This window comes from Callospermophilus lateralis, chromosome 1 (genome assembly GCF_048772815.1).
Source record: "Callospermophilus lateralis isolate mCalLat2 chromosome 1, mCalLat2.hap1, whole genome shotgun sequence".
NCBI classification, from domain to species: Eukaryota; Metazoa; Chordata; class Mammalia; order Rodentia; family Sciuridae; genus Callospermophilus; species Callospermophilus lateralis.
Window position 1 is genome coordinate 224,333,661 of NC_135305.1, and position 25,712 is coordinate 224,359,372.

The window sequence follows — 25,712 nt, forward strand, 5'->3', positions numbered from 1 at the left end:
CTAATTGCTAACGATGTTGAACACTTTTAAAAAAATATTTGTTGGCCATTGTATTTCTTCTTTTGAGAACTGTCTGTTTAACTAATTTGCACACTTATCAATTTGGTTTTCTTTTTCTTTTTTTTTTAAAGAGAGAGGGGGAGAGAGAGAGAGAGAATTTTTAATACTTATTTTTTTTTAGTTATCAGCTGACACAACATCTTTGTTTGTATGTGGTGCTGAGGATTGAACCAGGGCTGCACGCATGCCAGGCGAGCGCACTACCGCTTGAGCCACATCCCCAGCCCCGGTTATTTGGTTTTCTGGTATTAAGATTTTGTTCTTTATATATTTGGATATTAATATTGTCAGAAGAGTAGCTGGCAAAGATTTTCTCCCTCTCTGTAGGTTGTCTCTTTACATTTTTAACTGTTTCCTTTGTTGTGCAAAAACTTTTTAATTTGATGCTGTCCTATTTATTAACTCTTGGCATTATCTTCTGAGGTTTGGGGTTCCTATTGAGAAAGTTGTTGGAAGCAAGGTGTGGTGGTGTATGACTGTCTTCTCAGCAACTCAGGAGGCTGAGGCAGGAGGGTTCAAAGCCAGACTGAGCAATTTAGCAAGGCCCTGAGCAATTTAGCAAGACCCTGTCTCTAAATAAAAAAGGGCTGGGGATGTGGCTCAGTGGTTAAGCCCCTGGGTTCAATCCCCAGTACAAAAATAAAAATCGTTGCCTGTGCCTATGCTGGAGGGTTGACCCTATGTTTTCTTCTAAGAGTTGCGTAGTTTCTGGTCTAATTCCAAAGTCTTTGATCCATTTTGAGTCGATTTCTGGGCAGGGTGAGAGATAAGGGTAGGGTTTCATTCTTCTACACACAAATGACCAGTTTTCCCAGCACCATTTGTTAAAAAGGTTATCTTTCCGCCAGTGGATGTTTTTGGCGCTGTTGTTCAGGATCAGATGGCTGGAGATGTGTTTATCCATGAACCTGAGAGGTCTTTCCATATTCTTGTATCTTCTTCAATTTCTTTCTTCAAGGTTCTATGTTTTCATTGTAGAAAACCTTCTTGGTTAGATCTATTCCTAGGTGTTTAATTTTTTTTTTTTTTTTTGAAGCTATCATGAATGAAATTGTTTTCCTGATTCCATTTTCAGCAGATTCATTGTTGGTTTTTAGGAAAGCTGTTGTTTTTTGTATGCTGATTTTGTTACCTGCTTCTTTGCTGAGTTTATTAGCTCCAGAAGTCTTAGGGTGGAGCTCTTTGGGTCTTCAAGTATAGGATCATATCATCTGCAAACCATGATATTTTTTTAACATATTTTTTAGGTGTAGTTGGACACAATGCCTTTATTTACTTATTTCTATATGGTGCTGAGGATTGAACCCAGGGCCTCACACGTGCTAGGTGAGCGCTCTACGGCTGAGCTACCACCCCAGCCAAACCATGATAATTTGACTTCTTCCCTTCCTATTTTTATCCTTTTACTTCCTTCTCTTGCCTACTTGGCCTGGCTAGACTCTCTAGTACTATACTGGATAAGAGTGGAGAAAGTGGACATCCTTGTCTTGTTCCAGAAAATGCTTCTGTTTTTCCCCATCCACTAAGACTGGGACTGGGGATGGGGCACAGGGACGCTCTACCACTGAGCTGCACCTCCAGCCATTTTTTTAAAATACTTCATTTTTTAGTTACAGTTAGACAGGATACCTTCATTTTATTTGTGGTGCTGAGGATTGAACCCAGGTCCCCACACGTGCTAGGCGAGCCCTACGCTGAGCCACAACCCTACCTCCAGGCATTTTTATTTTTTATGTTGAGACAGGGTCTTGTTGAGTCACCCTGGCCTTTAACTTGAACCCTCTCTCCTGGGCCTCCCCTCGTCACTGGGATCCCAGGCCAGACCAGGGCTCTGAACAGCTCAGAACTTGAGCTTCAGGATCCTCTCCAGGACGCAGCCATCCCTGAAGCCCTAGGCAGACTCCATCCTCTCCGGACTGGGTCAAGCATGTGGCAGTGCCTGGCACCGGCTCTCAGTCCCCCGACGGCGGCTTCCTCTGGCCCGGCTCCTCAGCTCCAGGCCGGCGCCCAGCAGCACCCACAACCTCTCAATGACTCCCCAGGCCCACGCCAGGGAACCCATCTCGGGGGCTGGATGGGTGCAGGGGCCTTTGGCTGGTGGTCCCTGAAACCCAGCTGTGGGGGCGCCTCCCACACGGATCTGCTGAATGGGCCGTGTCGCCCCCGTGGGTCCACTTCCCGCTGGAGTCCAGAACGCTGCCAGGACCACCTGGGCCCCGACCCGACCGGGTCCCCCACTCCTCCTTGCAGCGGAGCAAATGCCGACAGTCGTCTTCAGGCCCCTGGAAGGCTCGGTGCAGGGGAGCCAGAGGTTTATGGCCCTGCCGAAAAGATGCTGCTCCCTGAGGTGGCGCTGGCACTTAGGGACCCCGATGGCGTCCCCGGGTGGGCGCCTGGCACTGTACCTGGGGAGGGAGGCAGACGGCCAACAGGACTACGGGGCGAGGCAGTCAAGGTGGAGGGCAGAGCCGGCGGCCCGGGTGCGAGGGCCGTGCCGGGCGGGGCAGAGGCTGGAGCCCCCGCGCCCCGAGCTCTAGCAGTGGCCTCTGGGCCGCAAACCCGGGCGGCGGGATTCGCACTCAGGGCTCGAGGCCCCGCCCCTTCACCGGCCCCGCCCCTGGATCAGCCCACGTGCCCCGCCCCGCGGCGTGACCGGAAGTGCGCGGGTCCCAAAGATGGCGCCTGGAACCCGGAAGTGAGCGGCGGCCACTCAGAGGCTCGGGGAAACTGAGGCGTCGCGGGCTCCGCCCGGCCGCACTCGGGTCCGAGGTGAGGCGTCCGGCCGCGATCCCCGCCCCGGCCCCGCCGCGACCCGCGCCCGGCCAAGCGCGCTCCGCCCCGCGCGGCCCCGCGCTCCCCGCGTCCCGGGCCGGGAGCCAGAGGGGCCGGGGTCCCCGGGGCCGGGGGCTGCGCGGCGGTGACCCCCGTCCGGCCCCGCCCTCCGCGCGTCCCGGCCCCGCCCTGCGCCGCGACCCTGGATCCCTCCTCTCCACCTCCTCTTCCTGCGAGTGAAGTTTGACGCTGCGCCGCGCCGCGACCCGGTCCCCGGGGCGAACCCGGACCCTGCTCCCCGCCGCGAACTTTGACCCCGACCTTCTGCAACCCTTCAACCTCTTTCCCGCCCTTGTCGGTGCATCCCAAGCCCAGGCTCCGTGTTGACCCCTGACCTTCCCTTTCCTGGCGGCCCTTGTCACCGAGTCCTCCAGGTGGCCCTGAATCCGCTTTTCCCCAGCATCCTGACCCCTCTCTTCTTGTTTCTCTTAATTCTGGGTGCCTGGTGACCCCAAATTCTTGGTCTGGATGAGCTCTTTTCTCTACCAGCCCCATGACCCCAGGATTGTGCCCCCTCCTGCCCAGACCCAGACAGTCTTCCTGGGAGGGGGTCCTCAGCCCTCTAGTAGGGGCAGGCACACCTCTTCTTGGGTTTCCTTGGGTGGGTCCCCTGTTTGGATGGGGGTCACTGGTGTTAGCTGATCCCCAGGACAGCCTTACTGTGTCTGTCTGTGTGTGGGGATGTGTCTCCCCCAGAAACTGGGGGACTCCAAGGACCAGGGAGGTGGTGGGCAGAGATGTGAGATGAGCCAAGGGAGGGTGTGGGTGGACGAGGCAGGGGCGGCCTGGCAGGTAGGTCCTGCCCGGGTAGAGCTCTCTTCCCACCCCTCCAAGCTCTGGGAATGAGGCCACTGGGGCCTGGGGCCCAATCCAGACTGGCCTGGCTGCCCAGAGCCTTCAGAGATGTACAGATGTCTCCCTAAGTGACGTGATGAACATTCTGGAAAGAAAAAGGGTCTGTAAACTGTGTAGCTGGGGCATCCCCCAGCTCTGCTTCCTGGAATGCCTGTGGGTCTTGCCTGCTCCAAGTGTTCTTCCTGCTCAGGGATGTTTGGTGCTGTCTGTGCCCTGTGCCCTGTGAGTCGGTGCCTGGCCCTGAAGCCAGTTGGCCTTAGTGCTTGCTGGGAGATAGGGACAGTGAGGTTTTCCAGTATGGCAAGGGGGCAGTCTTGGGCTGATCTGAGTTTGGAACCTAGTTGACCCGCTGTCAGGTGAGGTGTCAGACTCTGGAACTTGGCATGGTGAGGGCCCTGCCTGTGACAGGTGTTAAGACTCCAGAGAGACTGAGGCAGGGCCTGAGAACCTGTAGGTTCCCTTCAGGTTGAGGCAGCTGTGTGCACCCTGTTGGGGACTGGCTTCAGAGTAGTAGGCCCTGGGCCCCAAGGAGGCTGGCAGCCCCACCCCTACTTCCCCAGTGCCCTCTTTCTCATAGGCTTCCTGATTGTCCTCGCCCTGGATTTTCCCAGGGGAGGCCCCAGAGGCAGGAGGAGTTGTCTGCCCTGGGTATCTGCAGAGACCTTTCAGAGAAAGCTGGAATGTGAGATCTGTACCACTGGTGGGTGGGACGGCTGAGGCAGGGGCTGATCATGGGGCCTCCGTTTGCAGGAGGGCTGGGCAGCCTGTGTCCCACCTGGGGATTCCAGTAGAAGTCTGCTCCCGCATACCTACCTGGAACAGCAGGGCCCCAGCAGGGAGAAGGGCTGTGGCAGAAGGGGGTGGGATCCCCAGGGCCTGGACTAGGGGCTGGGCTGGGTGGGGCCCCAGGTATATAGGAGACAGGAGCATCCTGCAGGTTTTCCAGCCACTTGACTAGGGCCTATCTCAGCTCTCCAGCCTGCTGGGGAAACTGAGAGGCAGAAGGTCTCTGCTGGCCATAGGCCACAATCCTGCCCCCTCCATGTGGCCAGCTTGCCCTTGCCCAGAGTCCCAGCAGTGTTACAGACGCCCCTCCTGCAGGGCCCACAGGAAATGCTGACAAAGCTCCCAGATAAAGAGGCAACTGTGTTGACCAGCATGCCTGGTCCCCAGGCTCCCATCAAGGGGTAGGGCCAGCTTCTTCCCGTTTTCTGGGGGGCATAACGTGATCTGAAATTGTAAACACACTGGAAGGTGGTATGCTGGACTGTGGAGGTGCCCCTGGCACCAGCCAGCCCAGGTCTGTGTACCTCTGTGGGGCACGTGTGTCTGAGTGCCTGTTCGCATGTGCATGTGCATTCTGTGAGGGATCGGGTCTGTGAGTGTGGGTTGCGTGTATAAGTGTGTTGCTCGTGTGTATGATTCACATGGGCAGGCTTGGAGCAACACTAGGCACTCTTCCCACAGCTGAGGGCCGTGTGGTCAGATGGCATGTTGGAGGGCGGGTGTGGTCTGAGGGTGAAGACACCAGACTGCCCCTGCCTGGCCCTGTGGGTAGGCCTCCCTGGCCTGTCTCTGGGGACGCTTGCTCCCATCCCCAGGTCAGACCCCCAGGTTACTCTCAGTGGATACTGCCCCTCTGTGGGTCCCCCTTTCCTTCTCACCCAGGAGGCATGGTCGCCTGTCCTGGGACTGCGATACAGGTGGGGACAGACCTGGCTCCAGCCAAGAGTCGATTTCAGTTCTCCTCATCTGCACGCCCAGAGCTCGCTGGGCGCTCTGGGAAGGTCAGACCCGCTGTTTGAGCTCTGTAGCATGATAAATCTCAAAGGCGTGCTCAGTGAGATTCAGAAGCAAAGTCAGTCACAGTGTGTGACTCTGCAGGCGGGAAATATCCAGAACAGGTGAATCCAGAGATGGGGAGGGGATCATGGGTGCAGGGGAGGGATGGGGTGACTGCTCTTAGGGACAAAGATTCCTTTTGGGGTGATGGAATGTTCTGGACCTAGATAGATGGGATTACTGTACAACATTCTAAGTTAGAAGGTGCTAAAACCCAGTGAGTTGTAGACTCTACAGGCAAATTTTTTGGTATGTGCAACTTCAGAAATAAGCCCCATTCATATGTTGTGACCAGAGGGCTGGAATTGGGCCACCACCTGACCCTGCAGCCAGCTCACACCAGGGATCTGGATACTTGGTTAGAACCTTGCCCTGGACCCCCAGGAGGCCAGAGATGGAGGGTCACCCCGGCCCCAGCTGTCCCCCAGGATGCTTCTGCTTCAGGGGACAAGGAGTGCCTCCTGCAGCAACTGACCTGGGGCTTAGGACTCTTAGTGAGGGGTGCCTGCCTTGGGCTCCTGCATTCAGGCACTGGCCTCAAAGAAGGCTGGGAGGCCCCTCTCTCAAAACTGGCCCACCCCAAGCCAGAACAATCCCTAAGTGAAACCAAAAGAGGTGGCGCCTCGGCCTTTGACCCGGGCCCTGCTGCATTTCGAAAGTGAGGTACACCGGGTTCCAGAAGGCGAGTCACTCTGGTTTCCTGGGAGGGCCACGCCCCACCAGGGCTGAAGGCCGGCCATGGGCTGGGGACCAGTGAGGGTCGGCAATAGGCCGTAAACTTTTATGGAACTGACTCACTGTTGCCGGGTGGAGCGGCCAGGGCAGGTGAGCCGACAAGTGAAGGAGAAAGTCCCTGCCCTGGGCAGTGGCCTGGCACTGGCTTGCCGTCCATCCCTGTGCTGCCCGTCCTGCCTGGTGCCAGAGGCTTCTCCCTTTGCAGGTCAGGTAAGCTGAGGGAGGGCTTGCCTACTTGGCAGCAGTTGCCCTGGCCACAGGTCAATCCTGGGCTCTTAGGTGCTGGTCCTGGGGCAGCAGGGCAGGACACTCAAGAGTTTGCTCACCACCACAGCAGCATTCTAAGTTAGAAGGTGCTAAAACCCAGTGAGTTGTGAAGGCCAGGGGTTCCATGGCAGTGGTCAGTGTCTACATCTGGAGGGCTCCTCAGGGCCTTTTCAGAGTGACTGGATTGTATTTGGTTGGGCCACAGAGGACTCTGTCCTGGTAGCTGTGAAGTGGGGTGTCTGGCGTCCCTGTTGCCCTGGCCTGGGATGGGTCTGCACAAAGTGCTGGCAGTGCTGGGTGAGGAAACCTGTTGGTGTCACCTGGGTAAAGGTGATGGCCAGGGGCATTTTGTGGGGGACTTGTCAGATTCAGGAAATTACTGGCCCCACAGTGCTTACTCCTACCTGAGCCCCTGCAGATGCTGGGGTCTCGGGGACGGCATTGGGGTGTGCCAGGTCATAGCCAGGGGCTGGGCATCTGTGCCCTGGCTCCATGGGGACCTGGCGGGAGGCAGCTGGCACTGGTTGGGGGGCTGGGCATGGCTGCCCTAGTGGCCTACTCTGAACAGCCAGGTAGGCCACACTCAAACCTAGACACATGGTTTCTCTGGAAAATCCCGGGTCACTTTCCCCTGTGGGAAGCCTCTGCTTGCCACCTCTCCCATGTGACCCATGCTTGCCCCAGGCTGACCCCACCCAGCTCCCTCCAAGAAGATGCTCTGGGACCTTGAGGCCTCCAGCTGCCTAAAGGGAGCAGGACCATGTCCCATAACATGTCACTTGTGCTCACCACCCTCGAGTCCCGTGCGGCCTGGCCGGTCATTTGGAAGCCTTGGTTTTGGTGCCTATGGCTTTTCTCTGGCCTGAGATCATGTGGCTGGTGCTGTGTGGTGCTTGGATTCTGGGGCTGGCCTCAGAGGTGCCCTGTCCGAATCCCTGGGGCCTGTGAATGTGGCCCTTTCTAGGCAAAGGGGGCTCTGCAGATGGGGTCAACTTAGGGCTCCTGGAGCATCTGAGTGACCCATGGCATCCTGCGGGTTCTACAGTCCCAGACCTCACCACCTGGAGGCAGAAGGGACCTGGCAGGGGACAAGTCAGAGACCGTGAGTGTGGGGCTGAGAGGAGAGGCAGTGTGAGGAGAGCTGTGCAGCCTCAGGAGGCTGCAGCCACCTGCTGTAGTCTGTAGTGGCCTGGGCTCCCTGGGAGATGAGAGCCCAGGCCACAGCCCCTGGTGTCATCTGTCTCCTGTGGGCGAGGGTGCCAGCCAGGAGGGCACATGTGTGGCTGAGGCTGCTAAGTTTGTGGTCACTTGTCAACGCAGGGTGAGACAGATCTAGGCTCTGTTGAACACCCTGGGCTCCTGCTGCTGTGTTTCGGTGCTGCTGGGAGCGCGTGTAGGCCTGGGATCTGGTCTCCTCGCGCTGGCTGGCCCTGCAACAGCCCTGAGCTTGGAGTGAGCCTCCTTCCTCCTCCAGAACATCCAGTGCCCTTTAGGCTGGGATGAAGTTCCCTGGAAATGTTCTCAGCACCAGGGTTGGACTGAAGGAGCCCGGGGACAGTGGTGACCATTGGTCACTCACTAAGGCCCATGTAGCCTGGCTATGGGAGCCCCAGCCTCTGTTCTTCTCAAAATTCTCCAAAAGATGCCAACAGTAGGTCGGTAGCAGCCAGGATGGGGTGGCAGAAATGCCTCTCCTCATAGGCCTTAGACAGACAAGGCCATGTAGTTTCAAAGGTCCATGACGTGGGAGTGGTATAGCTTACAATCCATTCAGGAAAAGGCAGCTGGGGTCAGAGAAGACCACCAGCTCAGAGTGTCAGATGCCCCTTAGAGATGACGCATCAGCACCAGACCTGAGCAGGTGCTTCCCTGACGAGGACACATGCATCAAAGACGCCTGGCCGCTGTAGGGGGCTGTTCTCACACGTCCCTGTGCAGAGAGGGTCACAAGTTCACGCACGTGCAGGCACTGCGTGTTCAGCTGGGGGCAGGAGTTAAGGCTGAGCCATACCTGGGAGTGGACAGAACCTAGTCTTGCACTCCCTGAGATTGAGGAGCCCCAGGCCAGGGGCATGGAGGTCTGTATGACTTGTCACCCACTGTAAATGTGGGTGCATCTTGCTCTGTGCAGCCCCTCCTCACCACATGACTGCGAGGGCACTATTCTGTGGGGGCTAGTTGGCTGGCACGTGCACGCCATGGCCAGCTGGTCCCCAGGTCACTGCCTCTGGAGCCTCTGGAGCCTGTCTCAGGGCCTCCTTTTCTGCATTGGTGCATTGCTCTAGGCATTGTCCCGGTCCCTCTGCACCTGCTAGGGTCTGGCATCTGGCCCTGGCTGCTCAGATGTAGCTCTCCTCAGGTGTCAGCATCTGTGGTATCTGGGGCTGAGTGTGGACAGCATCCCATACTTGCTCTGGCCTGGGTGAGGGGCTCTGGGAACAGTGGCCCAGTCTGGGGTAGCGTGTGATGGCATCTCAGCCCCTTTTCCTGACCTGGTTGCTACTCCAGCTCTCGGCATTAGGCTGGGGGACAGGCCATCGGGGGCCCTCACCAGGCCTCCCACTTGCAGTCCACTTCCTGGGCATTCATTTGGCCTCATGTGGACTGTGCCAGGCCCTGGCTGTGGAGTCAGCCAAGGGGCCCTGCCAGTTCCCCGTCTGTGAAGCCCTCGACAGGTCACACGTGGGGCTGCAGGCAGTGAGGCCTTGTGCTCACAGCTGCTGGGTGTGTCGGCCAAGCCATGCAGCTGGCATCAGAGCAGCATCTTCTTGCCGCCTTGGGCTGGCAGTCCTGCTGATTACCGAGATGGCTGGTCTGGTCCTCCCCACCCTCCTGGAGTAGGTGCATGTTCCCCCATCCCAGAGCCAGCCCTGTGGACCAGAAGCCTGGCAGTTGAGATGCCCACCTGGGGTTCTTCCCCTGCCCCTCTGCCTCTTGGAAGGTTCTGGAAGGGATAGATGGGGAATTCTGCTGTAAATGAGGGTGTACTGTGACCCCTTGAGTGCCCCCCTGGGTGGGCAGAGGAGGCTGTGAGGGACTGTAGCTGTTGGTCCCCAGGACCCTGGGAGTGGGCAGAATGCAGCAGGGGGGTGTCCTAGGGAGCCCCCAGCCAGGCCAGCCTTTCACTGTGGAAGAATCACCTGAGCTCAGCCAGGGTGGGGGCACCTGGGATGCAGTCCTGCTGGCTGGCCTGGCAGCAGCAGGCCTCTCCACAGAGGCGTGGCCTGGCCCAGGCTTCCTTGGAGGCCTGTAGGGCAGAACTGGACGTTGAAGAAAGGAGCCCACTTCTGGGACCCCTCCCTGCCTCCTGTTCCTCAGAGGGCCCACCTGATCTCATCCTGAAGGGATGGGCCTCCCCTAGCTCCAGTCTTCCCAGCCTCGCTGTGCCCATGCTGGGACTTGGTGGCCTCTGCCTGTGTTGGCACCCGGTGCTGTTGCATTCCACATGCCTCCTGGGGCTCTGGAAGCCCAAGGTCACAACCGGGGCCGTCACGTCCCGGAGCACCCTGGTCCTTGAACACTCCCAGCCACAGGGCTCCCAGGGAATGGGCTGAGGGTCAGGGCTGGCTTGTGCTGGAGCTTGGGCCCTCCCACCTGAGTGTCCCCGGCTGCTGTCACAGAGGTTCGGATCAACAGGAATTTACCCTCTTCTTAGCCTGGAGTCCAGAAGTCTGAGACCCAGGTCTGTGCAGGGCCAGGCTCCCTTAGGGAGGGTCCTTCCTGCTTCTCCCAGCGCCTTAGTTTGTGTCCTCTCACCCCAGTTTCTGCCTCTGTCTTCAAGTGCCCTTCTCTGAATTCATGTCCAAGCCTCTTGTCTTATAAGAACACAAGTCAGGCTGGGGGTGTGGCTCAGTGGAGAGCACTCGCCTCGCATGGCGCTGCCAACCAGAAGCCAAACAAGCACAAGCCACTCCAGGATGATGCACCTTAGCCAGCTGTAACTGCCAAGACCCTGTTCCAAATGGGGTCCCACAGTTGCCAAGTGGACAGGAATTATGGCCACCCCAGTGCCTTCTCTGTTCCCTCCCCACCATGGGGACCAGCCCTCCAAGCCCTCCCTGTCACTTGCCAGTCTCTCTGGGTCTGCTTCTGGCCCTATGGGTCAGCACAAACGTGCCCCTAGGCACATGTGCGGCCCTCACACACCTCAGGCCCAGCTGGGAGAACCCCAGCCCTGGTGCTCAGTACATTTGGACTCTGGAACGTGGGTGGAGGGTAGCAGTCACCGTGTTCATGCTGAGCCCTGCAGCTGGCCCAGGGTACACCTGGTGGGTTGGTCTGCAGAACCCTCACCTGGGTCAGAAGAGGCCAGCATCAGATTGCCAGCCCCAGTGCCCCTGTGTGTCAGATGAGGCTTGGTCAGCTCTGGGAGGTCCTGGGTAGGGCTGAGGGTGAGAGTGGCCTCTCTTTACCCATCCACTTTATTCTCAGGATCTACCTTATGTGGCTGGGAGATGGGTTTTGGGTCCAGAGAAGTGTGACCCCTGATTCTTCAGCCCAGTAGGCTGAGGAGGTGGATCACAATGGAGGCCAGCATGGGTGACTTAGCGAGTCTGTCTCAGAATAAAAAGGGCTGCTGAAATGTAGGCCCCATCCCTGGGGAGCACCCTGCAAAGGTACCCAGTCTGCTGTGTCCGGCACCTGCCAGGTCCACCTGGCAGAGGGCCCAGTTGAAGGGATGAGGGCAGGGGCAGAGCAGTCTCCAGCCCAGCTCCACCTGCCACCACTGGTGGTTCCAGTCAGAGTCGCCTCGCTGCCTGGTTAGGCCTGCTGTTAGGCAGAGAGGCAGGCCCCATGGCCTTGTTCATTGATGGGCAGCTCCAGGGGGACCTTGGGGAGGACATGCCCACTGCCAGCACTTGGGCTCCTGGGGGTACTTGTTGGTTGGATTTGTTGGTATCGTTGGCCCTGAGGTACCCTTGGAAAGGCCTGGCCCTGGTGGCACCCTTCTGTGAGGACATGGCTCTGCCAGGACCAGGATGGGCCTCTGGGGAAACAGAAGCCCAGAAAGAAGGGGCTGGTACTCAGTGGTGTGCAGGGCAGGGGGGGATACCTTTCTGGGGCTGGGGATCAGAGATACCGGTGGCAGTTGGTGAGTGTGCCGTGGTGTGCCTAGCCAGCCTCCCTCAGCCAGGTGAAGACTTAGGGCTGTCCAGGGCTGCAGCTTCTCCCACGGTCAGCAGAGGGGCTGGAGACGCGCTGTGGACCTGTGCCCAGCACCCTCGGCACTGTGTGGGTCAGGCAGCTGTGGCTATGCTGGGCCCTGGAGTGTGTGCAGAGGGACCAATGAGGCCCTTCTGAGTTGTGGTGTAGGTGGCCTGTGTAACTGTGCACAGGCTGTAGGGACATGGATCCCCGAGGGTTCCCCAGGGCTTGGACTTCTCTCAGAGCATGGTGCTCCCCAGAGCCTTCCGCAGCGTGCTTCAGGGGGCTCTTCTGGAACCTGCACCTTCCTAGATGATGGGAGCAGACAGTTCTCAGTTCTGGGCACTGCCTCTCAGGGGTCTGCGTTGGAGCCAGACCCCATCCACGCTGGTGGGCGCGCACACTCCCTTCTGCCAGTGTTGGCATTCTGGTTGACTGACTGTGCTGTGGGCTAACCCTGGACTCCCGTGCCAGGGGACCGGTGAGAGGAGCGCACACATGCTTCCCACGGGAGCGTCTGGTGAGGTGGGGTGTTCCTGCCAGGAGGACATCTCGGGGCTGCGTCTCGGGCTCCTGTGTGCTGCCCTGTGTGATTGCTGCTTGGTCGATGGTGTCTGAGGCCAGGGCCAAGGATGGTGGGCTGGAGGGAGCTGGGCATGGCCCAGGCAAAGCAGGTTTCACTCTTATTGCTGGTTGCCCGCCCCTACTGTTCTCATCCCAGCTTCTGAGGAGGAAAAAGCGCTGCTCTGAGAGGCTTCATCTCTGCCCCCATGTGGGGCAGGCCGTCTCTAGTGACTGTATCTCTGCATGGTGTCTCCCAGCCTCAGGCCTGCTCCTTCTGTGTCAGGACGTCCACCTGTCTCTCCGTTCTGAAGCGCCCAGCTCAGGGGAGGCTGTGAGCCTGGCTGCCTTGTCCTGCATTCTCCTGAGTTGTCCTGGGCTGGCTCCTGTGGCCCTGCAGCCCTAGAGAAAGGAGAGTGCAGGGGACCCAGGTGCACCCACCCTGTGGGCCTGGTGACTCCTTAATGAGCCTGTGGAGCTGCTGACACCCTCGGGGGGAGGAGGCTGGGCCTGGCTGGTTGTGTGGCTTGCAGCAGGCAGGTTCTCTGGGTAGCTCCCTGCTAACCTTTTTAGCAACCTCGAGATGTCACGTAGAGGTCTCGGGGCAGGAGTGGGCAGCGCCAGCTGACCCAGGAGGAGCCTCCCCACAGCCAGGTTCTTGCTGCCTGGCCTCAGTGAGGCGGGCAGGATGGGTCACTAGATAGAACTGTGGTCTTTCTGGAAAGACCCTTGGGGCCGGGTGTGGCACGCACCTGTCACCCCATGACTGGGGAGGCAGAGGCAGGAGGACGGCAAGTTCCGTGACAGCCTGGGGAACTTAGCCAGACTGTCTCAAAGTCGACAGGACTGGGTGTGGCTCAGGGGAGAGCCCTGGGTTACGTTCCTAGTACTGGGAAACTAAGAAGCAGAAAAACGAAGGAAGGGTCCCTCTGATGCACCCTTCCCTTTTCATCCTTGGGAACTGCCCATCACGGAGAGACTGCCCAGGGACCTGTCCCTGAAGGCCTGGGCGCCCCCCACGGCCACCCAGCACGTTACGACCATCTGTCTGGGGGAAGGTGGTCTCAGCCATGCAGCTGATGAAAGGGGTCCCAGGATGCTAGGGTGTCAGGGCCAGTGTCCTCCTGGGTCCACCAAGGGCCCTTGCCCTGCAGCACTCCTTGCAGGGGCCAGGCTCTCCCTGTAGCCCTTCAAGAGCTGTCTGTCAAGTGCTCACCACAGACCAGGCGTCTGCCCGCCCAGGGCCTAGCCTCAGGAGAGATAGGCAGTCACCCAGTGGACACAGTAGTCCTCCTGGAGGCTGGGAACGTGGCCGGGCGTGCCCTGAGGATGGGAGGGGCATGCCCTTCCGTGGGAAGGGGGCCAGCAGGCTGTCTCTACAGTGGGTTTGGGGACCCTGAGCAGCTGGATATGACCAGCCCAGGATTTTCAGGAACCCAGGCTAGTGGCTGGTCAATCTCAGGCCAGGCCAGGCTGAGTGGCCACTGATACCCGTGTGAAGAAGAGCAACTGGAAATGTGTGGGATGGCTCCTGGGGCCCTGTGGAAGGGGACCTGGAAAGGAGACCTTCCCTGTCCCCTGGTCAGCATCTCCCCATTTCCGTTGGTCTGACATTAGCACCTCCTCTGCCATCTCCAGGGGTCCAGGCTGTCTCTGTGGGGCCACCTCACTCAAGAAGTAGACAGATGTCTCATCGTGTCCCTGGCTTGTGCGCCTTTCTGGTCAGTCTCCTACTGGGGACAGAACCCTGTGGTTGAGGCCTCCCTGAAGCCTTGGCTATTCAGAGGAGGCCTCTGTGTAGAGGGACAGCAGCATTCTGTCTCCATGGCCTGGCATCCTGATGCCTGCGAGGGTCAGAGGTGCCCCTCCTGCACTAGATGGTCCTGGACAGCCAAGTGGGGCCCTGATCAGGTTTCTGGATTCTGTAGGACCCTGCCCCGTGTGGGCCTAGCCTTGTGAAATCACCGGCTTTTCCCACTGCCTGGTGCTGGGGTCCCGGGGATGTTCATTCAGTGGCTGCAGAAGCTTGAGAGTGCAGTGGTGGGTGTGAGCCGTCCTGAGCTTTTGCAGTGGTGGGTGTGAGCCGTCCTGAGCTTTTGCAGTGGTGGGTGAGCTGTCTTGAGAGTGCAGTGGAGGGTGATGAGCCCTCCTGAGTGTTCAGTGGTGGGTGTGAGCCGTCCTGAGCTTTTGCAGTGGTGGGTGAGCTGTCTTGAGAGTGCAGTGGTGGGTGATGAGCCCTCCTGAGTGTTCAGTGGTGGGTGTGAGCCATCCTGAGATTTTGCAGTGGTGGCTGATGAGCCCTCCTGAGCTTGTGCAGATGCCAGGTCATGGCTGAAAGGTGATCCATGGGCTGTGCATGGCCAGATCCCTTTCACAATGTGTCCCTTGGTCCCTCTGTGTCCACCATGGGTCCCAGGGTCCCTCTGTGTCCACCATGCTCCTTACCCTGCACCTCTTCCTACAGTGGCCTAGGTCACTCTCCTGGGCTGGTTTCTTCAGGCAGCAGATGTAGGCCATTGGCCACCTCATCCTGTGGTCTCTATGGGGACTACAGAACAGGTGGCTTGCAGCAGTGGATGGCCACCAGCCCTGAGAGCCCTTACGGGCCAGTCAGCAGTCTCCGCATGTGTCTGTCACTCCTTACCCAGGGCTTCTGCCTCTGAGTGCAGCTTTGGGGACTGGTCAGGGCTCCACCGAGGGGACTTTGTGTCCTTATCAGAAAGCGTTAGGGAGTCGGTCTGTGTGGTCAGAGGGTGGTGTGAGGATGTGGGTGCAGGCAGCCACAGGCCCCCCTTGCAGAGAGGCACTGGTTGGAGCTCAGAGGGCAGGGCTGGCAGCAGGTCACTGGGTCTCCTGCTGCCCCCTCCTTGCACCCCTCTTTTTGGATGGGAGCCATGGTGGTTCCTCTGTACTCAGAGAAGCAGCCTGGCCTCAAGGGCAGAAGCACCCCTGTAGACTCTGGGTCCGTCCCCCCCCGGAGCCCCAGCTGGGCCACAGGCCTGTCCAGAGGTGAGGAGGCTCGTCGTGTTCCTTTCGACTAGAACACTCAGGGTCCCTGGGGGAAGTGGGCTGCGTGAAATGACCACACAAGAGTCAGAGAGACCTTTTTCTTTGGGTCCTGCGATGGCTCCTCTTACCTTAAGGGTCCGTGGAAAGAGAGAGCGGGACACGTGTTGAGCCCTTTTATTGAGGAGAAGCCATTCTAATGAGGCCAGAGTCAGGTTTCGGGGGCTGATCTAGCTTCGTGATGTCCACTGACTGACATCAGGCTGACTGACACCTGGGTAGGCCACCCCAAGGGCAGAGCAGGAGAAGGGGACACACAAAGGGCATTTCCATGGAATATTCTGTGCCAAACAGGGCACAGGGGTAACATCACAAAGGAACAGGTGGGCATAGGTCAGTCCATGGGGCGACACGCCTACGTCTGGAGATGTGTCCTCAACCTCCGGGACCAGGGCAGTGTCCAGGTCACTATAGTGATGGTCAGAGCCTCTCCGCTCAGGGAAGGAGAATGCAAAATTATTCAGACTGGTGCCCACAGAGGCTGGCTGGAAGTGCCCACGTGGGGACACCATGTGACCTGTCCCGGGGCTCCCAGCTTCACACTGAGGTCTGGCTGGCCAGGAGAGCCCACAGGGTGTAGGAGCAAGGCTGCAGGCAGGTGCCAGTCGTGGTCCTGAGTGGTCCCTCGTCCCATGTTCTTTCCTTTTGCCTCATCTGGAAACTGGATTTCAGAAGGAAGCTAAGAACCCCTCCAGCTGTGAGCTGAGATCTGATCTGAGGTGCCCCCACGTGGGGACCAGGATCAACCTGTGCGCTCCTGACCTGAGGCGGGCACCTGACATAGACCGCAGGCTGAGAACAGGCTGAGTCCTGCTGGCCTCAGGCCTGGCTCTGTGGCCCAGGTGGTCTCTGTCCCCAAGGCTTGCACACTGCAGCTGCTGCCTGGAGCCCTGCCGGAGTTTGGTCTGGTGGCATCTATACACCCAGGGACTTGGCATGTCCTCGCAGTGCCATGAGGGGAGGGGGCGAAGACTGTAAGAAGGGGGTCCAGTGGGTGTAGGACCTTGGAGCCAGGAGCAGACAGGGACAAGCCCGAGCCTACCCTGGAGGGAGCGGGAGGGGCGGGGGGCTGCAGAGGGCCTGGGAGACACTAGCAGGGACTGGGGCCAGGGCCCTGCCCAGTGCCTCTGGAAGGAGCAATTGGGGAGAGAGGCCTGGGGCACTGGGACCTGTTGGTGAGGTGGGAAGGATGGGCACCACCCTGGCTAAGGTGGCCTGTGGGGAACCTGGGCACAGTGTTACCCACCCCCTGTCCCTCCCAAGCCCTGCACCCATGTCCATATCCTGTGCTGGCCTCTCCTGTCACTGTGTCACACACTGTGGCCTTGTCTGGCTCTCACTGAGCACGAGGTTCTCAGCTGCCTCTGTGCTGCAGCTGTGTCACCTTGCTCCCGCCGGTGGCTGTGACGCTTCAGGTGGATGCCTGTGCTGCTGTCTGTCTGAGCGCCCGCTGGCCGTGCAGCCCTCCTCAGGCTGGTGTGTGCACGCCTCTGTGTGCACCTGCCTTCCCGTCTCCGATGTGTGCTGGGGGGAGCCGCTAGGTCTGCTGGCACCTACTTCTCCTTTTGAGGTGCTGTGGGCTATTCTCCAAGGGCTGTGCCATTTTGCACTCACCTACAGTCTGTGGTGCCCAGTGGCTGTCTGGTCACATGGCCACGTTGCACCTCTCCCTGGACTCCCGCTCCAGCCCAGGTCTGGACTCCCTTCATGGTTAGAGAAGCCAGCTGGGGTCCCCAGATCACACACCTCCTTCATCGTGCCCCCTCCGGCTAAGTCTGAAGTCTTCCCTGCAGGTGACAAGGGCTCTTTCTTGTAACAGTATCCTTGAGCCTTGGCTGGCAGCGTGGGGCCTGAGACGCCTAGGGCTGCACTTGGAATGGGCATCCACCGGGCCTGGTGGCTGGGGTGGGTGGGCAGGGCTCTAACACCACCAGGGGGTGCCACTAGGTGCACTTCGGCCGGTGGAAAGGGTGCCGGGGAGCAGGCCCTGCTTGCTGCTGGGCCCTTGGATACAACCCACGTGCCCTAAGGACCACCTGAGGTCACTTGTGCACTGCCCAGGTGCCCCCTCCCCTGCAGTCCATAGCTGTCCTTGGAGCCAGTAAGCACCCCCACGTGTGGAAAGGGTCAGCTTGGGATTCTGCAGAGAGGGGTGCTGGCTGGCCTGCTCCTTGAAGCCCAGTGCCCTCCACAGCAACTGAGCCCTGATGAATGTAGATCCTGCCCAGGGGCCAGCACCCCCCGTGAGAGGGAAGCCAGCCAGCATGGTCGTGTCCGGACCTTGGGGAAGGATGCCTGCAGCAGCTGGAGTGTCTGGCAGCCTTGCCTACCTGCCCCCACACAGACCATTTCCCGGTGGGAAAACTGAGGCCCAGCAGAGCTTGGGTGCCAAGTCGTCTGAGGTTGGGTGGCCAGAGTCCTGATGGGGATGGCCAGGACCCTAGCTCACAAAGCATCCCTGTGTTCCTTGTGGGAGACGGTCACTGCTTAGGGCCCACAGGCGAGGAGGGCCTCCCAGAGTCCAGGCATTTGGCCACAGGAGGAAGTGACATCTCCACAGCAGGACTGAGCAGAGCAGAGGGTCGGCTGGCCTGGGGCTGGGACAGAGCACACATCCCTGTGCTTCCTGGCAGGCTGTGGGCCTTTCCCTGCTGTCCCCTGTGCTTGGAGCACAGCAGAAGGCAGCACCCCTCCCCCAGGGGGTTGCGTAAGCTGCTGCATGTGGCTGGACAGGGCTTACTGGAAGTCCTGCGGATTTCTTCACTCCAGAGCTTGGCCTCCGTGTGGCTGCCCTCCCCTTCCTGCCTGCCTGGGTGATTAAGGCTCCAGGCTGCTTGCCCATAGAGCACGCCCGCTGCCCTGCAGGCTGCCCTGGGGTCCCTGCTGTCTCCCAAAGGGGGGCTCTTGGCCCTTTAGTGGGACCAGCCAGGAGCCCCCTAGGAGAGTCAGATTTGTCCTCAGGCATCTGACAGCGTGGGAACTCAAGGTCCACCTGCCATCCAGACCATGGACATTTTCAGTGTTGTCACTAGTGCACCCTGACCTCAAAACCAGATCTGGGGCTCTTCCCAGATCAGCTGGGCCCCTCAGTACCCCCAGGAGTCCCCCTGGCGGTCTCATGTGGTGGCTGAGGGGCAGTGTTCCTCTGCAGCCTTGCGGACTGGAGGAGGGCTGTGAGCAGCAGGGAAGGTGGGTGGGGCGAGCCCAGCGGGAGGAGCCCCTGGAGGCTCCAGTGCCCAGCCCAGCAGCTCCCAGCCGCAGCCTGGCCTGCAGGTTGGGAGGGAGCAGTGAGTCTCAGGACAGCCTCAGGAAGAAGCCTCACTTCTTTCTCCACAGGACGTGATGCCGCCACCACGGAGCAAGAAGCCCAGATAGGTGCCTTGTGGCCCTGGGTCTCCCAGCCCTCACCTGCTGCCACCTGATGCTTGCAGTGGGGCCTGTCATGGATGGGGAGTGCCCTCAGCACGAGCCCCCGCCAGCGGGCAGCCTCCTCTGTCCCACGTCCCCACTGCAGGTGAGCCCCAGCACCCTGACCTCCTGGACTGCTTGAGCAGGACTCATTGGACACTGCGAGGTGAATGCTGACCGAGGTGGCCTTCATGTGGGACGCTGCACTGGGCAACCTGTCCATGACCCTGACCTCAATCTTCTCAGTCGGGAGCCTGGCTCCCCAGTTCCCCCGTGTCAGGAGAGGGTCCTGTGTGAGGGTAAGGGGTCTGCCCTGGCCTCCAGCTGTGTGCCTCCTGCTGGCCTCCAGCCTGCTGGGCAAGTGCTGTGCCTCCAGCCACACCCAGGCCCCCCCTCTGCTGGGGACTGAAACGGGGGCTCTTCCACTGAGCCACACCCAGCCCTTTTCCTTTTGCTTTGGGCTGGGGTCTCCCTAAGTGGCCCAGGCTAGCCTGGACCTCGCCCTCCTCCTGCTTCGGCCTCCCCAGTCTCTGGGTTTATATGTGTGGGCCATGGCATCCTAGACGTTTTCTTTCAAAACAGTTACTGGCCCTTTGGGAGAGCCGTTCCACGCTGCCCCTGCCCTGTCTGGCTGTCCCTTCCAGGGCAGCTCAAGTTGACCTGTGGGAGCCAGAGTGGATCACTTCATTGTTTTTTTCTTTCAATTTAATAGACAATTTCTTAAGCAGTGTTTGGTTTACAGGAACATTGTTCAGAAAGCCCTGTGTCCCTGTCACTGCGTCCTGTGTGAGTGTGGCAAGCCTGTCAGAACTGACGGGTCAAGGCTAATACACTGTCATGAACTCAAGTCAGAAGCCTACCTGAAGGTGACTCTGTGTTGGAGAGTCTGTGGCCTTGACATGGGAGTACCCCACAGTTTCCACGCCCTAGAAGTCCTCCAGGCTCTGCCTGCTGCCCTGCCCCGCCCCCCTGCTGGGCCGGGGGCACACTTCTGCCCTCTCCAGGATGTCAGGCTGGAGTTTTCTTTCCAGCACCACACACCATCCCCTGTTCTGGGTGGACCTCTGCAGACTCAGTTGCCCACCCAAGGACATCTTGTTGCTTCCAGTGTTTGGCCACTAAAGTGTCCCAAGACACAGAACACCAGGGTTCAGCTCTGCCCCTCATGTCAGAGCTGTGGGAAGTGCCAGGGTCCCTGGGAGGGAAGGGCCCTGAGCAGGGCTGGGGACTCACAGGGAGCTGGGAGTGGCCAGAGGCCCAGGTGGGGTGTGACTTGGGAGGCTGCCCCAGAGCGGGCAGGTGCCTCTGGCTGGGGCTGTTATGGGATCCACTCTTTAGTAAAACCTCACTACTTCCTTCTGCTGGGGTGGGCCAAGGCTGGTGCTTGTCCACCCAGAGCCAGCCTGACACAGATGGGGCTCTGGACATTGCTCCAGAGGACACAGGAGGTGAGGAAGGTTGGGCAGGAGGACGCAGCAAGAACAAGCCAGCTGTGGTTCCCGCAGAGCCAGGACACGGCTGCCTGTGTTCCAGAGCGTGGGAGGAGGTGCGGGCACCAGGGTTCCCCAGACCTGCTCTGGAAAGGCTTCAGGGGCCCACGAGCCCTCACCCTACACAGCTGTGCCACACCTCACCCTGCTGAGGCTGAATGTGGAGCTACGTTGCATAAAGACCCTGTGCACATCCCTGGGAGAGGAGCCGACTCTTCCGGAATGAAGGGCTGGGCTGGTGTCCCGCGCCTGCAGCCCAGGGCGACGTGCTCTGTGCCCAGCTCCTCTCTGTCCTCCCCTCCTGGGAAGCTGTTGAGCACCCACCTCCGCCTCCCTCAGCTGCCCACTAGTCTTGGCCATGGACACCTCCTCCTGGTGATTCCTCATCTGCACAGCCATCATTCGCTTAATTATTTCCCTGCTGCTAAGCCTTTGGGGAGAGGCCAGCTTTCCTCTGCTATGAACAGTGCTGCCGTATTTTCTGCCCCCTCATGGATTACTTCGGGTGGGGGGGTTGTATCCAAAATAGGATTCCTGGGTCAGAAGGAGAGCTGGCATTGTGTAGAGGATGGAGCTGTCCCTGCTGCCATGTGCCCTTTACTGTCTGAGCAGCTGTCAGGACTCAGAAATGCATCTGGGCAGGGCGGGGACGCAGTCCCTGGTGTGAGGTGTGGATGGAACCCTGACTGTCCCCAGCCCCCAGAGAGAAGGCTCCCTGGTGCTCTCCAAGCTTGGGCCAGCTATAGGCCATGCTGGGGACCTGGCCTGCCCTTCCTGCTTCAGAGAAAGCCAGACTGCCCTTCCCACTCCAGTAGAAAATCCCTGGACAAATTCTAATTGGAGCACAGCTGCCCAACTCTGGCCAGTTACACCCCAGGGCCTGCCCTCTGAAGATGGAGCCACCCCTGGTACCAGCACAAAGTTCCCAAGAAAGCTCTGATTGGCCAGCTATGTGGAGTCACCCTGTAAGGAGGATCAGGTGCCCCTGACTGGACAGAGGTTGGGGGCCTGGGTGGACAAGCCATTACTATCCCTCACCAGGTGGCGGCCCAGAGCCCGTGCTGCCTAGGGGTCCTCTGGTCCTGGGGCTCCTTCAGGGCAGCCTAGGCATAGGTGGAGCCTGCTGGGAGAGCTGGGCCTCAGTCCTCTCGCCCCTGCTTACCTGCCAGATGGCTCACTGTACTTCATCTTGAAGGCCACAAGTATGCTCTGGAAAGTTCGGCCTTGGGAAGGCCGGGCTGGGGCAGAAGGCGGAAGGCACTAGGCCAGGGCTCTGGGGAGAGGTGGGCTTGCCAGCAGACCCCACCTGGTCATGTGGCCCTGCCTCCTTCCCTTGTGGTCTTGAGGAGGGTAGGTACTGGAGCTGGAAGCCTAGGAGCCCCGGGCCCTGTGCTGGAGAGACGCTTCACTGTCCATTCTGATAGACTGCCTCGGCAGCCATGGAGCCCTGGAAGCCCAGAGGTCCGCTGTGGCTGGGCTGGGCTGGCTGGGCTGCTGGGGTCCTGCTCTGGAGGCTGGCAGACCCCAGGAGGTTGGGGCTGGGGTAGTGAGGATGCAAAGCTGGTGAGGGAGGCCGTGCAGCCGCCTGGGCTGGTGCCAACTAGCACCCTGGTACCAAGTCTGAGTGGACGCGGCTGGGCCCAGGGAACTGTCCAGCTCCACCGGGGTCTGGGGGAGGGCTTCCTTGCCAGGAGTGTGGCAAACAACCCCCTGCCCTGGTAGCTGATGTGACCCTCAGACCTGGCTGTGACAATAAGAGGGTGCCCAGCCAGTGGCCTCTCCTCAGTGACCACGGGGAATTCCCATCTGCCAGTCAAAAGAAGCCAGGGCCTCAGTAGGGGCTAACCCTGGGACACTACTGCGTGGCCCCCACACCTTGGGGAAGGCCTCGGTACCCCATGAGGCCCTGCTTTCACCTTGGATGGGGCTGAGCTAGGCACACACTCTGCCCCGGATCTCATCCACAGTCCCCCGCCACTCCAGGGGCCCTGGACTTGGTGGGGGAGCTCCCTGGGCGGGTGCCCTGGGCTCTCTTTCAGACAGGAAACCGAGGCCCGGTGAGGCTATAGTGCCTGGGTGGCCAGCAGGGAAGCCCTGGTTCCACCCCTTGTTCTGACCATGGCAGCAGCTGTGGCAGGGTGAGGCTGGGGTCTGGCCTCCCCTTCCTGCCTGTGCCTGATTCCACTCTCACTTCCAGAACCCCCTCCTGCACTATCCCTACCCCTGGTGGAACAGCTTCCCACAGGCACCGTATCCAGCCTTCTCCAGTGAAAGCCAGTAAGTGTCTGAGCCCTGGTCCTCACCCACCTGCCCTTGGGCCGCACTGGTTGCCCAAGGCTCTATTGAAATTAGAGCTCACAGCCCAGGTGTATGGGCCTGGCCAGCTCTGACCTGCGGGCTGGGCCTGGATGCGTAGGGCCGCAGAGGTGGTATTTACCTGAGGCCTGTACTGTGACCAGCTGGGGAGCATTAGGAAGACCTAGCCTAGGCCTAGTGGTGAGAGTGGGGAACCAGGCAGGGCTCTTGTGCAGAGGCTGGTCAGAAACTGGGAGGTGAGTAGAACCAGGAGGGAACCTTTCTCCAAAAGGCCACGGCTGAACTGGGTTTTGAAGGATCAGTAGGAGTTTGCCAGGGGAGTGGGCCTGAAAGTGGGCCTATTCATAGCAAGAACATTTGGGGATTCTAGAATACTTTGGAGTGAGCATGCTTGTCATCCCAGCAGCTTGGGAGGCTGGGGCAGGAGAATCGCCAGTTCGAGGTCAGTCTCAGCAAATTACTGAGGCCCTAAGCAACTTAGAGAGATCCTGTCTCAGAATGGGCTGTGATGTGGCTCAGTGGTCAAGCACCCCCAGGTTTGGTGATGACCCTGGAGTGGCTGGGGCAGGACGGGTGGGGTGGTTCCAAGGCACGGGGGAGGTGAGGGGCTCCTTTCATGCTCGTTTTCCAGGGGTGAGGGGTGGCAGTCCTGGGAGCCAAGGGGGCCCCAGAACTTGGGAGCTGGGAACAGGAAGGCTGAGGGGCACTGACCTCTTCCTCCCTGTCCCCAGCTCTGCACAGCCCACCTGAGGCTCAGCCTCCCAGCTGGGGTGGCCACGTTGGCCCTGCTACTCCTCATTTTGGGGTGAAAGGGCAGAAAGGTGTGGGGACAGTGACAGGATCCCACCTTGGAGGAAGGTGCTCCTGGGTCTCCGGGCTGTGCTTCTGTCTGCCCTGTCAGGGTGTAAGTTGGGCGTGAGGCCAGGGAGTCGTGTGCAAAGGGCCAGCAGAGCTTTCAGTGGGCTCTCCGACCTGCCTGCTCATGCAGGGCGGTCACCATCAGGAGTGGGTGCCGCACAGTGTCTGCCGGGAGCTGCTGCAGACATGCTGCTGAGCTCCAGTGTGGGGAGAGGAGGGAACCCCAGTGGTGAGCCCAGCAGACCGCCACGCCCCGCGGTCACCTCCTCCCATCTCTCTTTCCAGTCAGTTCATGAGCCCCACCTCCTTTGGCAGCCAGCCCTGCCCGGACACCAGCTACCCTACTGTGGCCACCGCCCCCAGCTTCCTGCCAAAGAGCAGCGACTTGCCTCAGGTAAGAGCCACAAACTCATCTGTGGCTGGTGTCCGAGGGCATCTCACTGGGACACTGTGGCCATAGGTCCTCCCAGAGACCCGATGACCTGGACTTGGCCGGGGGCCCCTGGTGCTGGTCAGGTGCTGCTAGCAGCAGGAGGTGTAGCTTGATTTCTGGGAGCAGCCTTGACTGCTGTGGGCAGGAGGAGCAACCTGCCTGGCCCTGGGGGCGTCACCTTGGGTCTGCGCACCAGTGTGCTGGGAGGCACTTCTTCAAGGCAGGGAGCTGTGCCAGATAGGGCACTGGATAGATTGCCTCCCCACAGAGGTGGCCCCCCGCCTGTCTAGCCCCACCTCACTGCTAAGCAGCAGCTCTGGGGGTGCAGCATGCCAGGTGACCCCCACAGGGAGCCCTGTGCTGGACTGCGAGCCAGCTTGTGCTTGCAGTGAGGGACCAAGGGGTGGCGGCGCTGCGGGATACTGGTGGCTTGGTGGGCCCAGCACGTGGGGCACACCTGTCTCCCCAGCTGCTGGGGGGCGGGGGCAGGAGTACCAGTTCCAGGGCAGCCTGGAAAGGGCTGGGTGGCGCAGTGTGGGGCTGCTCGTCTGGCGTGGGAGGGCCCTGGGGGCATCACGTCCACACCAGAAGGAACCAGCTGCGTCCTGGGGTGCCTTGGCTTGGCATCTGGTTTGGGAACCAGGCACGTTGGCTCCATCTCTGTCTGTGTCTCTCTGGATCTCTGTCTCTTCTCCGTGTCTGTCTGTCTGTTTCTGCTTGTCTCTCTCTGTCCATTTCTCCATGTCCTTCATTTCTTTGTCCCTGCCTCTCTCCCAGCCCTGCCAGGAGTGCAGGAGCCTGGGGTGGCTGTGCCCCTCTGGCTGCTGCACGTGTGAGCCTTGCTCATCTCAGCATGTGGTCTGGCAAGTGTGGGCCAGTGCCCGCCCCTTAGAGGGGGCCGTGCCATCCCGCCTATCCCGTGCATTGCGTGCCTACTGCACCCGAGGCCTGCTGGCGTGCTGGGGCTGGCACCCTGGTTGGGTCAGGTTGGACACAGGCCTCCCTGGGAGAGAGCCACACGCCTGGTCCCCGCCAGCCTCTCCCCTCCCAGGACCCCAGGCCTGTTGGCTGGGCCTCCGTCCTGTGATGCAGGAAGTTTAGCCTTGCCACACCACAGCCCCTGCTGCTGGCACACGGGGTGGCTGGCAGAGGAGCCCCGTCCTCCTTCCAGTGCAGAGGGCTCTGAGGTGGGATCAGGGGAGGCCCTGAGCTGGGGTCACCCAGGGTCACCTCAGGGTCCTCCTGAGAGGAGGCCGGAGGGTGAGAGGGAGCCTGGAAGACGCTGGGCTGCTGGCTCTGGAGCTGGAGAAGGGACCGGGGCTGCAGGGCCTCAGGAGCTGGAAGAGAGGGACGTGACTCTCCCTGGGCTTCGGGAGGGCCAGCCTGCACACCTGGTTCTGGCCAGGGTGGCCAGGTCGGCTGCGACCAGAGCTGAGACATTGCAGGTGCTTGTTGGCCGCTGTGGCACCTGCAGGGCTCTGCCTGGCAGCAAGAAGAAACTGGGCCTCCACACGGCTGGCGGCCAGCTGCTCTGCTCCAGGAATGGCTGCCACCGTCCTGCAGCTCAGAAGGAGCTGGGGCAGCGTGGAGCAGGGCTGGGTCCAGGATGGAACGACCAGGCTTTTCCTTGACAGCTGCCAGCCCTGGGTCTCCTGGCAGCTGGAACAAAGGAGAAAGGAGGCGAGCCCTGGGACCCCTGGCCTGTGGGAGAGAGCCCGCCCCTCTGTTGCTGAGTCCTCCCATGTGTCCTCCCTGTCCTGAGCTGGTTAGTCTGGGCTCCGGCCTCCCTGCCTGGATTCTGCAGAGCTGCCCGCTGGGTCCAGTACCAGAGGACTGGCTGCAGG

The 25,712-nt window shown here is 60.0% G+C and overlaps 1 protein-coding gene across 3 annotated transcripts in view; it reads left to right on the plus strand.

Moving 5' to 3' along the window:
• The first annotated feature begins 2,736 nt into the window (after positions 1-2,736).
• Positions 2,737-25,712, plus strand: part of Sbno2 (strawberry notch homolog 2) — a 48,918-nt gene continuing 25,942 nt past the window's right edge. The window contains exons 1-4 of one of the 3 annotated variants that reach the window (XM_077109869.1): positions 2,737-2,829; positions 18,700-18,877; positions 22,459-22,538; positions 23,721-23,829. In XM_077109869.1, the coding sequence (XP_076965984.1) occupies positions 18,785-18,877; positions 22,459-22,538; positions 23,721-23,829 (282 nt within the window). In that variant the 5' untranslated portion in view covers positions 2,737-2,829; positions 18,700-18,784. The remainder of the gene's footprint in view (positions 2,830-18,699; positions 18,878-22,458; positions 22,539-23,720; positions 23,830-25,712) is intronic. The other 2 variants (XM_077109870.1, XM_077109871.1) reach the window with 2 other exon arrangements.